This window comes from Hemicordylus capensis, chromosome 12 (assembly GCF_027244095.1).
Source record: "Hemicordylus capensis ecotype Gifberg chromosome 12, rHemCap1.1.pri, whole genome shotgun sequence".
Lineage (NCBI taxonomy): Eukaryota > Metazoa > Chordata > Lepidosauria > Squamata > Cordylidae > Hemicordylus > Hemicordylus capensis.
Genome location: NC_069668.1, coordinates 12,409,501 through 12,424,205, shown reverse-complemented (window position 1 = coordinate 12,424,205; position 14,705 = coordinate 12,409,501). Strand labels below are relative to the sequence as shown.

Genomic DNA, 14,705 nt, shown 5'->3' with positions numbered 1-14,705 from the left:
CAGGCTGTCCTAATTCCAAATTTAGGACATTCCACCCTCTCCTCCGTTTATCCCGTTAGCCTGGCCGTCCTTGCAGCAAGCAGATCTGTCGCTCCGCACTCCCGAGAGATTAATGTATTTACCGAGTTCTGTAAGACGTTGTACCAATCAATGTTAACCGCCCCTGACAGAGACATAAAGGATCTATTAAATTAGATCCGGGCTCCTATTAAATTACTCGGCAAGGAACGGCCGGGCTCACCTTATCTGGGACAGAAATTAATGCATGTTATTAGAGCTTTGTATTTAAGGGAAACTCTCCAAAGAAACAGAGAACCCTGCAAGACGGGCAGCGGGGGCGAGGGAGGCGTGATTGCGGGGGAGCGTGGCCGCTCGTCCCCAGCCTCCGCCAATCCGCGGCGGCGTCTATAATGCCCTCGAAACGGAGAAACCTCCTACAGACAGCCACCCACTAGTTCCCCTCTGCTAATCAGATTAGTGACAAATAAAATTAAACCATTAAGGCAATTAAGTAATTCTTAGTTAACATTTGATCAGTTGCTTGCATGCCAATGTTCTCGTCGCCTTTCTATTAAAGGAGCTGATCAAAAGCGACTCTGGGCTCCCTGCTGGAGAGGAGAGGGCCCTTTTGCGCTCTCCTTGAACCCGCCCAGGATGGCTGAGAGCTGGAGTCACCGGGGGAGTCTCCATCAGTCTCAGCTCTTTGGCCTGCAGCCTTTGGACCCGGGGCTGGCAGTATCGTCTTTGCCATACTTCTTGAGAGCCTCTTCTGTTAGAGTATCTGCTTTGCCTGCAGAAGGTCCCAGGTTCACTCCCCGGCAGCATCTCCAGATAGTGATGGAGAGACTCCTGCCTGCAGCTTTAGGGAGCTGCTGCCAGTCAGTGCTGGCAATACTGAGCTAGACGAAGCAAGAGCCTGACTAAGTAGGCAGCAGCTTCCTATGTTCCTATATGCCAATGAATCCTATACGTGAAGAAGCTACCTTTCTTTTGTCTTAGGAACATAGGAAGCTGCCATATACTGAGTCAGACCATCGGTTCATCTAGCTCAGTATTGTCTACCCAGACTGGCAGCAGCTTCTCCCAGGTTGCAGGCAGGAATCTCTCTCAGCCCTCTCTTGGAGATGCTGCCAGGGAGGGGACTTGGAACCTAGATATGCTCTTCCCAGAGCAGCTCCATCCCCTGAGCGGGAATCTCTTCCAGTGCTACTCACACTTCTAGTCTCCCTTTCATATGCAACCAGGGTAGACCCTGCTTAGCTAAGGGGACAAGTCATGCTTGCTCCCACAAGACCAGCTCTTCTGCAATCTACTAACAATCCAGTTCATTGGCTGACCCCCAATTCTACTATTATGAAGGGGTGGAAAAAACATGTCTCAAACCACTTCCCCCATACCATGGTTTTCTCCTGTGAGAATTATAATGCTGTCCGTGTGAAGGTGGAGGAAACACAAGTGACAGGGGGCATCTACAAATTAGTGCTGAAACTGAAACTCCTCTGAAGTGAAATCTGAAAGAGAATTTCAAGGTTCCTCAAAGGGGAATCTGAAATTTGATGAGAAATTTCCCCTCCAAGAAGCAACGTTGGTGAATTTTCTCAGGGAGGTCCATAGGACTACTATGGAGTCAGAACGATTTGTTATAGGGCAGCTGACAAATAAAGTATATCTATCTATCATTGTTGTTCTTAGTCCATTTAACTCAGTACTGCCTACGCTGACTGGCCCAGGTTCAATCCCTGGCAGCATCTCCAGATAGGGCTGGGAAAGACCCCATCTCAAATCCTGGAAAGCTGCTGCCAGTCATTGTAGGCAATGCTGAACTCGGTGGACCAAAGGTCAGACTCTGCAGTAGGAAGTATCATACATCTAACATTTCCAATTGGTTCCAAAGGTCCCTTTCCCCTCCTCACTCTCTCTTTTAAAGAGACCATTCATGCCTCTCATTTGGTCGGCCTGCCCCACACTCTGAAGCGTCAGCATTCCGCCCCCTCCGATGGAGTACAGGAGTTGTGCCCTGTGGACATCTCTCTCGCTCCCCTCTCTGTCTAAATCATCCGTGATGTATTGTGCATGCTTTAAACGAGTCTGCTCCATTTGCACAATTGCCCTATTAATTTCCTCCTCATTGATTTACACCACTTTCTGCAGCAGGCCACCCCCCAGGTCCCGCTTCGACACATGTGGGCCCCAAATCCTGGCCGGCGCTCCCTCCCTCCCTATCACGTCTCCTTATCATTTGTCTTTCTTTTCTCTCTCCCTTCCCCTCCCCTGGTTCTGTCTTCCTTCTGCTCATTTCCCATTCCCCCCACTTTTCTCTCCCTCCCTCTTGGCTTTAACACAGCTAATAAATCTCCCGCAAAAGGTTAGACTCTCCAGAGATATCAGTTTAAAGGCAAGGTAACACCACAGCACCGATAAAAGCAAAGAGTCTTTGCTCCTAGCAAGGAGAACAATGTCTTTCATTTTGTTTGTTTGTATGAAATATTTATGCCCCGCCCCTCCAGGGCGTACTATCTGAAATATTAACGAAATTGATACAAGCTTGAACAAGAACGCATTAATTAAATTAATAAAGGTGAAAAGACCAGGCTAAACCCACATTTTAAAGTTGCATTTAAAATCAAATTAATCTATTTACCCAAATCCAAGGCTAAGTTTCTTCCACATTCTTTGATGTTAGAAATTGACATTGTGACAAGCTACACCACTGAGATGTTCCTATGTGTCACGAAAACTGTACCACATTTGGTTCAAATCGGTTAGGCACTCCACAAGTTGGCCCAACTGCGCTTCAAATGTTCACACATCCACCATCTTGAACTGGTGGATGACATCATCACAAACTATGCTGTTGAGGTACCTCTATGTGTCCCTACAATTGTACCAAATTTGGTTCAAATCGGTTCCAACTTGCCTCTCAAACGTTCAAGTGTCCACCATCTTGAACTGGGGTTGATGACATCATCACAAACTACACCACTGGGGCATCCCTATGTGTCCCTACCCCTGTAGCAAATTTGGTTCAAATCGGTTAGACAGTTCACAAGTTAGCCCAATTGTGCCTCAGATGTTCATATGTCCACCATCTTGTCTTGGGGTGGATGGCATCATCACAAACGATGTGTTTGAGGTGTCCCTATGGGTCCCTACAACTGTACAAAGTTTGGTCCAAATCAGTTTCCACTTGCGCCTCAAAAATTCTAGTGTCCACCATCTTGAACTAGGATGACCTCATCACAACCTATACCATAGAGGTGTTCCTGTATGGCCCTACACCGGTAGCAAATTTGGTTCAAATCAGTTAAGTTAGTCCAATTGCACCTCAAATGTTCATGCATCCACCATCTTGAATTCAGGTGGATGACATCATAAAGAACGACACCACTGAAGTGTCCCTGTGTATCCCTACAACAGTACCAAATCTCACTCAAATCAGTCCAGGCTTTGTGAAGTTTATTGATTGATTGATTTGATTTGTATACAGCCCTTCCAAAATGGCTCAAGTTGATAGGGACACACACACACACTCATGTACAAGGTGCCCCCTTGCTGTTGACTCCCCCAACCAGCCACCTGGGGCGGTCGCCTTGCTGCCCTTCATAACTGGGCCGGCTCTGACCATCAGACCCAACCCGCATCCCAGCTCAGTCGCCAAGGGACACCAGCAACAACCAATCCGTAGAGGAGGAGGCGGAGGAGGGAGGAGAGCTGAACTGCCCCCTCTGCTAAGCAGGTTCCAGCCTGGTTTGCATTTGAATGGGCATCTACATGTGTAAGAGATTCCCCTTAAGGGATGGGGATGCTCTGGGAAGAGCACCTGCCTGCTTGTATACAGAAGGTTCCAAGCTCCCTCTGTGGTTTCACCAGATAGGGCTACAGAGAGACTCCTACCTGCAACCTCGGAGAAGCTGCTGCCAGTCAGAGTAGCCAATCCTGAGCTAGGTGGGCCGATGGTCTGACTCAGCATATGGCAGCTTCCTCTGTTCCTCACACCACCAGCCCTTCAAAACAGAGGTTCTGGAGATAATGTTGTAGGGTTTTAACTTTCTCTCTAGCATTTATTTTTAAGTAACGTTTTAATTCTTCTGTAATTTATTTTAACTAATGTCTTAGCTTTTGCTGTTGTTGGTTGTTTGCTGTGTTGTAGACCACCCAGAGACGTAAATTTTGGGCGGTAGAAAAATATGTTAAATAAATAAGTAAGGCGGGCACCATTCTAACAAGCTCGATTTCTCGCTATGTACACGCCTGGTCCCGGATGGCACCGTCCTCATCTGAGCCTGATGAAGTCAGAATGATGAACTTCGGCGTTTCAGGTTGCCCTTGAGCCTCACTTCTCTCTGATCTCTCATTCGGCAGCTGCACATTTCTTGCTGAGCGCACACACAGCCCCCGGGGCCTCAGCGGAGACCGCCTTGCTCTGGCACGGCATCAATATGTTCGGCGGCTGGATTCATTTCTACAGGGAACCCAGTAAATCTGAACTTTCCAAAATCATTTGGCCCCTATTACGGGCAAAGCACTGCTCTTAAATAGGTTGTAACTCCAACTAATAGGCTCTGTAATCGGAGCTGAATTGAACAAAAGACTCTGCTATGGGCAACGATCCGTCATTTTTATTGCCAATCAAATGCCCAGTAACTTGCCTCCCCCAGCTGAAAATACTCTGAGTTTGCTAGAAAACCTTACAGGGCCTCAGTCAAACAGCTTGCCCTCCCCATATACAAGAGATCTCATGGAAGGGCATTTACTAAGGAGTCATGCCTTGGTTAATTCAGGGTTACTCAAATTTGGGCCCCCAGATGTTGTTGGACTACAACTCCCATCATCCCTAGCCGCCATGGCCTTTGTTTTAACCCTGAGTTAATACATATTCTCCTACTGCTGGGTTAATACTAGGGATGTGCAATTTGATTTGGGTACAAATCGATTTGTACCCGAATCTAGCTGATTTGGGTGATTTGGAGACAGAATAAATCACCCCTGTAGTCCATTGAATAGATTCGGGTCCAAATTGAATCACGTCAGATTTTATTTGACTCATTTTGAGATTCAGAGTCCCCCTATTAATTCCCCCAGCTTTTTCTCTCTTTTTAAAGCTAAGCTCTAGCCCTTGTAGAAGTGGAGTTATGGAGCAAAATGTGTGGTCACGATTTTTCAAGCGTTTGGATTCTTTGGTGTATAATAACTTTTCCTCCATGAATCCCTATGAGGATTCGGTACACATTCTATTCATTTTGACTGTTTTTGGACAGTGCCAACTAGCAACTGCCATGTGCCAACTACACCCCCCTCCCACACGCAAGGCAGTGGGGTACTACTCAGTTACTGTATGTTCTAGGAATTATTTCAAGTGTTGGTGTCTAATAACCTTTCCTCATATGCACCAAAGAGTCTAAACACCTCAAGAATTCTTAAAATATAAACTGAGTGAGTACTCCGTGGCTTGCAGGTTGGGGCGGTATTTAAGAGAACATCTTCTTCGCCATGAACCCCACTGCCCATTGAGATGATCCAGAGAGGGAACTTCCCTTTAGACACTCTGGTGTTGTGCTAGTTTCCTTCCAGGTTCACAGAGAGTATCACAGTTACTTTTAGAATTTTTTAAATCTTTTTGTCCAACTCCGAACTCATTCCCAGCCCCGATCCTGCCCCAAATCCTGACTCTGACCCCAAACTTTAGAGGGGTCCAACAGACCCCAAACTGATATTTTTGAGGTTCAGATGTAATCAGGACTGACCCAATTCCAAATTTTGCATCCATGCAGAGGCCATGTGTGTGTGCGCGCGCATCCGTGCGTCCGTGCATATGAACATTAGACGCAGGTGCTTTTCCCAGAGCGGCCTCCTCCCTTTAGGCCTGCTCAACTCCGGCCCTCCTGCAGATGTTGGCCTACAACTCCCATAATCCCTGGCTATTGGCCGCTGCGACTGGGGATTATGGGAATTATAGTCCAAAAAGAGCTGGGTGGGGAGCAAAGTTGAGTAGTCCTGCTTCAGGGGAATATCTTAGAGTGCTCAGACATATTGTCTCCCATTCAAATGCAAACCAGGGCAGACCCTGCTTAGCACAGAGTCCGCCAGGTGCTTGCTACCACAAGACCAGCTCTCCTCCCCACCCTCTGCTATATATATATGAAAGAAGGGGGGAAGGGAGGGGGAGTTTAATATACCAGGAAAGAGAGTCTGCGGTGGGGACTGGAAGCATGATTCCCGTCTTCCCAGCGTCATCCTTCACAGCCGAACTACTTACTACGTTCTTCACGGCCACGCGTTCCCTTTTGCCTGTCCTGGTGTGGAAGCAACGCGGCGACATCCATTTCATCTCCCCCCTTCTCTCTGTCTTGCCTCCCAAGCCTCACTCTTTCATATGCCACATCAAGGTTGTCATATCTGAGGAATTATTAAAATCAGACATTCTGCCTGAGCCAGGCGGGAATGCGGCTTTGAGCCGGTGTCCTCGGGAGACGGACGAGCTCAATCTCATTAGCTGTTGCCGGGAATCGTCCTCGCCACCAGGTTCAAGGTGATGAAAGATTAGGCCGTCGGGCCGCCCTGATTTCGTATGCCGCACACGTCCCGCTCTACCCGTGAACACGAAATTACATTGAACCTAGGGAGTCTAACTCCATTAATTTTAAATGGAAGATTAATTTAACAATATGCAGCAGATATTTGTTACAAACCTATCATGTAAAAGTGACGGTTGGCAATAAATTGTACTGACTCACAACTGGCCGATGGCTCCGGCTCAAATAAATCAGCCGCCATTTGCACATAATTGCTGTTTCTTAAAGACCGGGAGAAAAGAGATATGTTTCTTTGATGAAAGAGCGGGCAACTTCATTCCAGGAACTGGCAGCAGCCGCAGCAGCCGCTCAGGCAATGACTCCAGGAGACATTTTCTTTTGGTAGCTCCCTTCTACCAAATCACAGCATTGGCCCCTCTAGCTCAGCACTGAGTGGCAGCAGCTCCCCACGGTTTCAGAGGGGTAATTCCCAGGTCTACCTGGAGATGCTGCCAGGGCTCATAAGAACAGAAGAACAGCCCTGCTGGATCAGGCCCAAGGAAGCCCATCTAGTCCAGCATTCTGTTTCCCACAGTGGTCCACCAGATGCCCCCTCTGGGAAGCCCACAGGCAAGAGGTGAGGGCAGCCCCCCCTCCCCTGCTGTTGCTCCCCTGCAACTGGTACTCAGAGGCATTCTTCCTTGGAGGCTAGAGGTGGCCTATAGTCCTCACACTGTGAGGGAGAAGGCAATGGTCAACCCCTCCTGTATTCTACCAAAGACAACCACCGGGCTCAGTGGGCACCAGGAGTCAACACCAACTCTGTTGGGTGCTGCACCCTATTGCAGAGTAAATCACCTGTGTCCCACTTGGTTGAGTAGGAACACTCCACACACAGGTAAAAGTTCAACAAAAGAATATATTGAAGTTGAGGACACTTACATGATGTATTGTCTCAGTAAGTCCAGCTACACAACACAAGGCACATAGATACAGCATCAGCCGGGAGGACCACAGAAGTGCAGCATCTACCACTGTGGACACGTTGCTCTGGTTTGAGCTTTACTCTTATACTAGTAGTGACCAGTCACCACAGGCTATCACTCAGGGCCTTATTACTTGTTAACAGGCTTCACATGTTGCCACTTACACCACCTGCTGTAACACAGTGCCTTGCACTTCGCATTTAAAGCTGTACACACAACACCTCACAGTCAATACATCCTGACAGACTCAATGGCACACTTTACTTTACTTTACCGCAAGACCAGCTCTCCTCCCGGAAAAATGGAGGGGCATTTTTCATTGGCATTTTTGAGTTCCAGGCTACGTCTGAATAACCTCATTTGAGATCTGTCTAGAGGTCATTCACACAACCAGGTCTACCCCTACCCAGGTAGACCTGGTTGTGAGAACCCCCCGAGATGGGACCCGATCCTGGAGCACCTCCACCGGGCTAAAAGTGAAGTAGGAGGGTGTCTGGCCATGTAGAATTCCCACCATGCTCGATGCATAATGCACAATGCACCAAGGAGTAGAACTGGTTTTGGGGTAGCAAGCACCAATTGTCCCCTTTGCTAAGCAGGGTCTGCCCTGGTTTGCATTGGGAAGGGAGACTGCATGTGTGAACAACGTAAGTATGCTTGCATGGAGGAGGTTCCAAGTTCCCTCCGTGGCAGCATCTCCAGATAGGGCTGAGAGAGACTCCTGCCTGCAACCCTGGAGAAGTTGCTGCCAGTCTGTGAAGACAATACTGAGCTAGATAGACCAAGGGTCTGACTCAGTATATGCCAGCTTCCTATGTTTCCTATGAGAGCTGGTCTTGTGGTGGCAAGCATGCTTGTCCCCTTTGCTAAGCAGGGTCTGCCCTGGTTTGCATTTGAATGGGAGACTAGAAGTGTGAGCCCTGTAAGATATACCTCACAGGGTCGCTGTGAGGACAAACATAACCATATACACTGCTCTTGGCTCTTTGGAGGAAGAGCAGCATATAAATGTAATAAATAAATAATAAATTCTCCTTGGAGGATGAGGCCACTCTGGGAAGAGCACCTGTCTGCTTGTGTGCAGATGGTTCCACGTTCCCTCCCCAGCAGCATCTCCAGATTGGGCTGAGAGATTATCCCTGCCTGCCACCTCGGAGAAGCCGCTGCCAGCCTGGGTAGACAAGACAGAGCTAGATGGACCAAGGGTCTGACTCGGTAGAAGGCAGCTCCCTGGGTTCCTCTGTTTCCTCTGCTCAATGTTCTTAGCAGGCGGAGGAGCAGCAGGAGCTGTCTCAAGGAAGCCAGGCGAAGTGTCTGAATACAGAGGCAGTCCCTGGGAAGCACGCTAGGGGAAATCGCAGGCCCCTGGAAACCCCGGCCTTGCCAGTTCCGATGCACGTCACGGAGGGAGCCTCAGGCAGCAAAGCAGCGAAGAGGAACAAGGCGGACTCCTTGCTAAACGCCACCATTTGAATCATAGAGCCACTCCGGGAGGAAGAGTGCAAACGCAGCTTGCCCTTGGGGAAGTGGTGCATTTTCTTCTGGGATCTCTTCAGGGATGCTCTTCACAGCCTTTCTTCTCTACCAGGTCTGGTAGCGTCATTGTTGTGGGCACTACAGCATAGGAAGCTGCTGTATACTGAGTCGGTCTACCCAGCTCAGGATTGTCTGCACTGACTAGCAGCAACTCTCCAAGGCTTCAGCCAAGCAAGAGTCTCTCCCAGCCCTAACTAACACCAGCCCCAATGACAGTGAACGGCGCACTGTCGCTTTAAATACACCGCAACGCACTGCTTGCCAGCAACAGATGCTGCCAACTCAATTTTTTGGTGTGTGCTTTAGTGTCGAATTTCTTATGGGACCACATCACCTAATTAGAGGAATTGATAACTGCATTGCTCCATGATGAGGCCAATGCATTGCAAAGTCATTAAAGATAACTAAGGCAATAAGTCTGTGTTTAAGCAACGCTTCCTTGGAATTTGCAAGCCCCTGTGTGTGTCCGCATCCAGGAAATTTTTTTTTTTAAAAAAGGAAAGCGAAAGAAAGGAGAGAAAAAGCAATCTTTGCCTAGTCAACTGTAAATGCTGGGTTATTGGAATCTTTAAAACAGGCTGCACGGAGAAAATTACAGGGCCAAATCTCCCTTTCCCCCGTTAATGAAGAATTAAGACTCCCATTTACCATATTAGAAGGTTCATCAGCGGTCTCTCCTCTCTGTCGCTGGTGTTTGACAGCAATGTCAATTTATTGGAGCCGGAATGCAGAAGTGCATGACAGTACATCATTCATAACTGTCACATCTATTTATCTCCCTCATTGTCACAGCGCTAACAAAATTCAAGTCACGTTTTTCTGGGAGGGGAGGATTGCGAGCGTCTTAAAGGAGCCCCCCAGTTGGTCTTGTGGCAGCAAGCGAGAATGGTCTCTTTTGCAAAGCAGGGTCCACCCTGGTTTGCATTTGAATGGGAGACTACCTGTGAGGAGGGATGTGCAAAATGTCTCAGCGTTGAAATGTCTCGAGTGTTTTGAGCTCAAAACAGAACACCATTTAAATCAAGGGCCTATTCTGAGCTCAGAACAAAACAACCCCTTTTCAATTTGAAACATTTTGACATTTGGAGTGTCATTCTGCAGGCCTGTTTTTCCCTTGCAGATTGGTTTTCTGGCACTGGCTTCTGATTGGATTGCAATCTTCTTGCTTAGTTTGATTGTTATCATAGAAATCAAGTGTTGTCACAGGCAACTGTGCCCCCATTGACTGGGGGAAGGGAACAGGGAGGGGAAAGCCCCAAAGGGGGGAGTTTTAAAATGTATTTAAATAGACTGGGAGGCAGAGAGAGCCCTTATAGTGTGCTTCTCTTGAAGAGGAGGATACATCAGAAAAGGAGGAAGGAAGGTTTGATTTTGTAGTTTATTTTCTCAGCGCTGAGTATAAAATGCTGTGCTATTGTTGCTACAGCCATCTGCTTTTGCTGGACAAAGGCAGAATGGGTGCCTACCTTTCTTAAGTTGTGGTTTGTTTTGTTTGTGCAATAGTGTTGTGGCAAGAAATGGACAGTGGCAGCTCTCTCTCTCTCTCTCTCTCTCTCTCTCTCTGTGTGTGTGTGTGTGTGTAATATTTCTTGGTGATTGCTGTGATGAGATCCATTTCTGGCCTTGAGACTAACTTGTGCTTCACTCACTGCTCTGCAATCTGCATTGCAAGGTGTACTCAGTCAAAATGTGGCTTAAGTTGCTCTAGTTGAGTTTATGGCTGTGCTTGCTTCCTGCTTAGGGTGCTGCTGTGGCAGCTATTCTAGTGCTAGGATGTAAGGAGTCATAATTGTATGTGAGTGAGCAACTTGTGCCAATGACATTACTGCAGTATTGTGTACCCAGACTGGCAGTGGCTTTTCCGAGGTTGCAGGCAGGAGTCTCTCACAGCCCTATCTGCAGATGCCAGGGGCTTTTTCAGATGGCGACTTTACCGCGACGTTACTTTGGGAGGGTGGATGTGCATTCATATATCGGCCAGATTTACCCTGACGTCTGCGGTATTTCAGAGGGCACTTCACATACAATTTGGAGCTTTCCCTCCATATTTGAACCTAGCCTGGTTTATGTCCAGGGTAAGAAAAATTCATCTTTTTGTGTCGGAGTATCTGTTATGCCCCGAACTCGCAGTAAAGCTTCATGGTAAACCAGCAGTAAAGACTGCTGTCTGAAAAGCTCCAGGGAGGGAACTTGGAACCTTCTGCATGCTCTTCCCAGAGTGGCCCCATCCCCTAAGGGGAATATCGTACAGTGCTCACATGTAGTCTCCCATTCAAATGCAAACCAGGACAGACCCTGCTTAGCAAAGGAGACAAATCACGCTTTTCTCCTCAAGACCAGCTCTCTTTCCATTATAGGACATGTGGTCACAGATCTCCCACTGTTTCATAGCATTTGGCCCAAATGCTGCATTCCTAAACACACTGACTTCTGAATAAACAGATCAAGCTATGAACTTTAAAAAAAAAATTAAAATCCACTGCTTGATTGACTGTCAGCCATAGCTGGAGGGGATAGACCCTTATTTGCTGCATTCAGATGGACCTGAAGGGCGTTACACTTGCCATAATCGGCCACATGTGAAGAGCAAAAAGAAACACCGCCCAATGGGATCAAATTACCGCTGGAAACAATACACGGGGAAAGATCGTTAACTTTGGCACAGTTCAGAAAACTTCCAAGAACTCAGATAGATTGCCTGACCCCCCAGTAAGTTGTGCTAGAGGTATGAGCGCAAATTGTTTGCCTCAAGCTGGGTGAAATACACATTTAAATTCAGGCTCTTGAAGGAAATTATTAAGTAGAGCTATATTAGCTTTCTCTGAAGCATGCTTGTTCTCTGTATTGCCACTATATAGCCCAATTATGTTACCTTGCCATGCTGAGAAGTGATTGTTCGGCTAACGCTGTTCTGGTAAAAATCTAAAGCACTACATTTTTAACCTTAGGGGATTCTTCTCACCTTATTTATTTATTTATTTATTTTTGTTGCTCACTTCCTAGTTGCTTCAAAAAGCAAAACCATCTTCCATTAATCTAAATGCAAAATTTGTTTCAGCCTTTGGGGGGGGGGGAGAGACTATAAATATAAAAAAGTAACTTGAAAAATGTGAAGCTCAAAGCAATAAACTTTTTTTTTAATGCTCTTTAGGCCACTAATGCTTTCGAGTTCTCATATTCATTTTGGAGAAATGAACATTTTATGGTTCACAGAGGAATAGCTACATGAATAATATCTGAGATTATAATGCATCGAGCAGGGAGAAAGAAAAAATTAAGTTTATGTAAACTATTTAATCAGACGTGAAATTTTCTCTGGAGAATAAAGGGGGAAAGTCCCTCTATGGCTGCATTTAAGCTGAAGAAAATATATCAATATATTTCCATTAGAAGCATAGGATGCTAAGAGCTGGTCTTGTGTTAGCAAGCATGAATGGCCCCCTTTGCTAAGCAGGGTTTGCCCTGGTTTGCATTTGAATGGGAGATGTGTGTGAGCACTGTAAGATATTCCCCTTAGGGGATGGAGCCCCTCTGGAAAGAGCATCTAGGTTCCTGCTTTCCCTCCCTGGCAGCATCTCCAACGAGATAGGGCTGAGAGAGACTCCTGCCAGCAACCTTGGAGAAGCCGCTGCCAGTCTGGGTAGACAGTACTGAGCTAGCTGGACCGATAGTCTGACTCAGTAGAAGACCGCTTCCTATGTCCGCCATGTTCCATGTTCCCAAGAACATAAGAAGAACCCAAGTGGATCAGACAAAAGACGCATCCAATTCAGTATCCTGTTCCCCAAGCAGAAGCCTCTGGAAAGTGTGCAAGCAGAGATGAGAGTCCTCCCTTGTTTTATGTCTGACAACATTTAGAACGCTGAGGTAGACTGCCTTTGAGCACAGAGGTTCCATTCTTAGCTAATGAGAACCTGAGAAGGACCCTGATGGATCATCAGTCCAGCATCCTGCTCCATCCAATGGTGGCCAAGCTCTGGGAAGCCCACAAACAGGGCCTGAAGACTCTGCAGCACTTGGTATTCAGAGGCTAACTGAACATGCAGGTTTCAGACAGCCAACGTGGTTAATGGCTAGCAATAGACCCATCTGCCTCCATGCATTGGTCTAACCCAATAAAGCCATCATTATCACTGCCCGTTACTGCAACTTGCGGCAGGGAATTCCATACATTACATTACGGAAGATACTCCTTGTAAGAGAAAACAGAAAGAAGGGCACTTAAATCAATTCTAGTCCAATATTCAATTATATAGGAACATAGGAAGCTGCCATGTACCGAGTCAGACCATTGCTCTATCTACCTCAGTATTGTCTTCTCAGACTGGCAGCGGCTTCTCCAAGGTTGCAGGCAGGAATCTCTCTCAGCCCTCTCTATCCCTTTTCCCTATATCCCTTTTCTGCCAAATGTGCCTTTTAAGAGAAGGCCCAACACAGCATCTGTCCAGTGGCTGTGGCTGGTGCCTACCACATTTTTCTTTTTAGCATGTGAGCCCTCTGGAGACAGAGAAGCATCTCTCCACTCTTTATTTTGCTATGTAGACCACTTTGAGGATTTTTATTGAAAAACGGTATATAAATGTTCATTGTTGTTGTAGTAAGTGTGAGTTTCTGGCTTGGTCTCCCATACTCCAAAATATAGCAAATGAAAAAAATGCACATAAAGGCAACTCGGGGGTAATAAAGGCGGAGGGGGACCTGGGTTCTCCATAATGCTCTCCCAGAGCGTTGCTCTTCACCTCCAGCCTCCTGGCCTTCCCGAATGGCACCTCCTCACACAGCCCTCTCTCCACCCCTCCTGTTGTTAGTGCACACCGTTAAGCACGGCGTCGATGTTGTCAAACCATTTTGCGGTGACTCCGACAATGTTAGGCCAGCCCCGACACGCGCTGAGTAACCAGGGCTGACAACGTATTACAGTCCTGCCATAACCAATCAGCGTCTCGCCCCGGCAAAAATGGCAGGTAAATTATAGGTGTGTATGTAACGGCGTATGGATTGAATTGCGGCAGCAGCTTGCGAAGCAAAAGGGGGAAATCAACACAGAGAGTGGTTTCTGAAAGGGGAACGGGGGGGGGGGGGAACACACCAGGGTCACTTTTACACACAAGGGGATGTTAATACTTTTCTCTTTGATCCCTCTGCATCCCTTGGCTATTGGACTCTGAGATACGTAATGAGGTCTGAAGAATGAAGGCGGAAATACGGCATCTGATCTGCTCTTTCTCTTGGCGAAGGACTTCAAACGCAAGTGATTGACATGCCTCCTTCCCGCTCAGACCATGCTCGCGTCCGTGAAAACCCATTAATTGGTTGTAGGAGGCTGCCTCGTACTGACTCAGACCCTTTCCCCATCTAGCTCAGTCTTGTCCACCCAGACTGGCAGCGGCTTCTCCAAGGCGGCAGGCAGGAGCCCTCTCTGGAGATGCCAGGGAGGGAACTTTGGGGCTTCTGCATGCAAGCAGGCAGGTGCTCTTCCCAGAGCGGCCCCGTCCCCTAGGGGGAATATTAGGGATGTGCATGAATTGATTTTTTCCATTCAATTTGTACCCGAATTGAATCACCCTTGATTTGTTTTGGGTCCAAATTCCCCTACCCCGATTTACCCCAGATTTGATTTGTACCCAAATTTTCTGAATCTGAATTGATGCAGGGCAAAAAAAAAGAGGTT

General features: G+C 47.3%; 1 protein-coding gene across 10 annotated transcripts in view; it reads right to left on the bottom strand.

The window, feature by feature from the left end:
- Positions 1-14,705, bottom strand: part of LOC128336036 (autism susceptibility gene 2 protein-like) — a 447,244-nt gene that overhangs the window by 232,771 nt on the left and 199,768 nt on the right. The window contains exon 1 of one of the 10 annotated variants that reach the window (XM_053275141.1): positions 7,455-7,539. The exons of the other annotated variants lie outside the window; for them this stretch is intronic. Within the exon in view, the coding sequence (XP_053131116.1) occupies positions 7,455-7,511 (57 nt within the window). The 5' untranslated portion in view covers positions 7,512-7,539. Of the gene's footprint in view, positions 1-7,454; positions 7,540-14,705 lie in introns of those variants that run through there. 10 annotated transcript variants of the gene reach the window in all.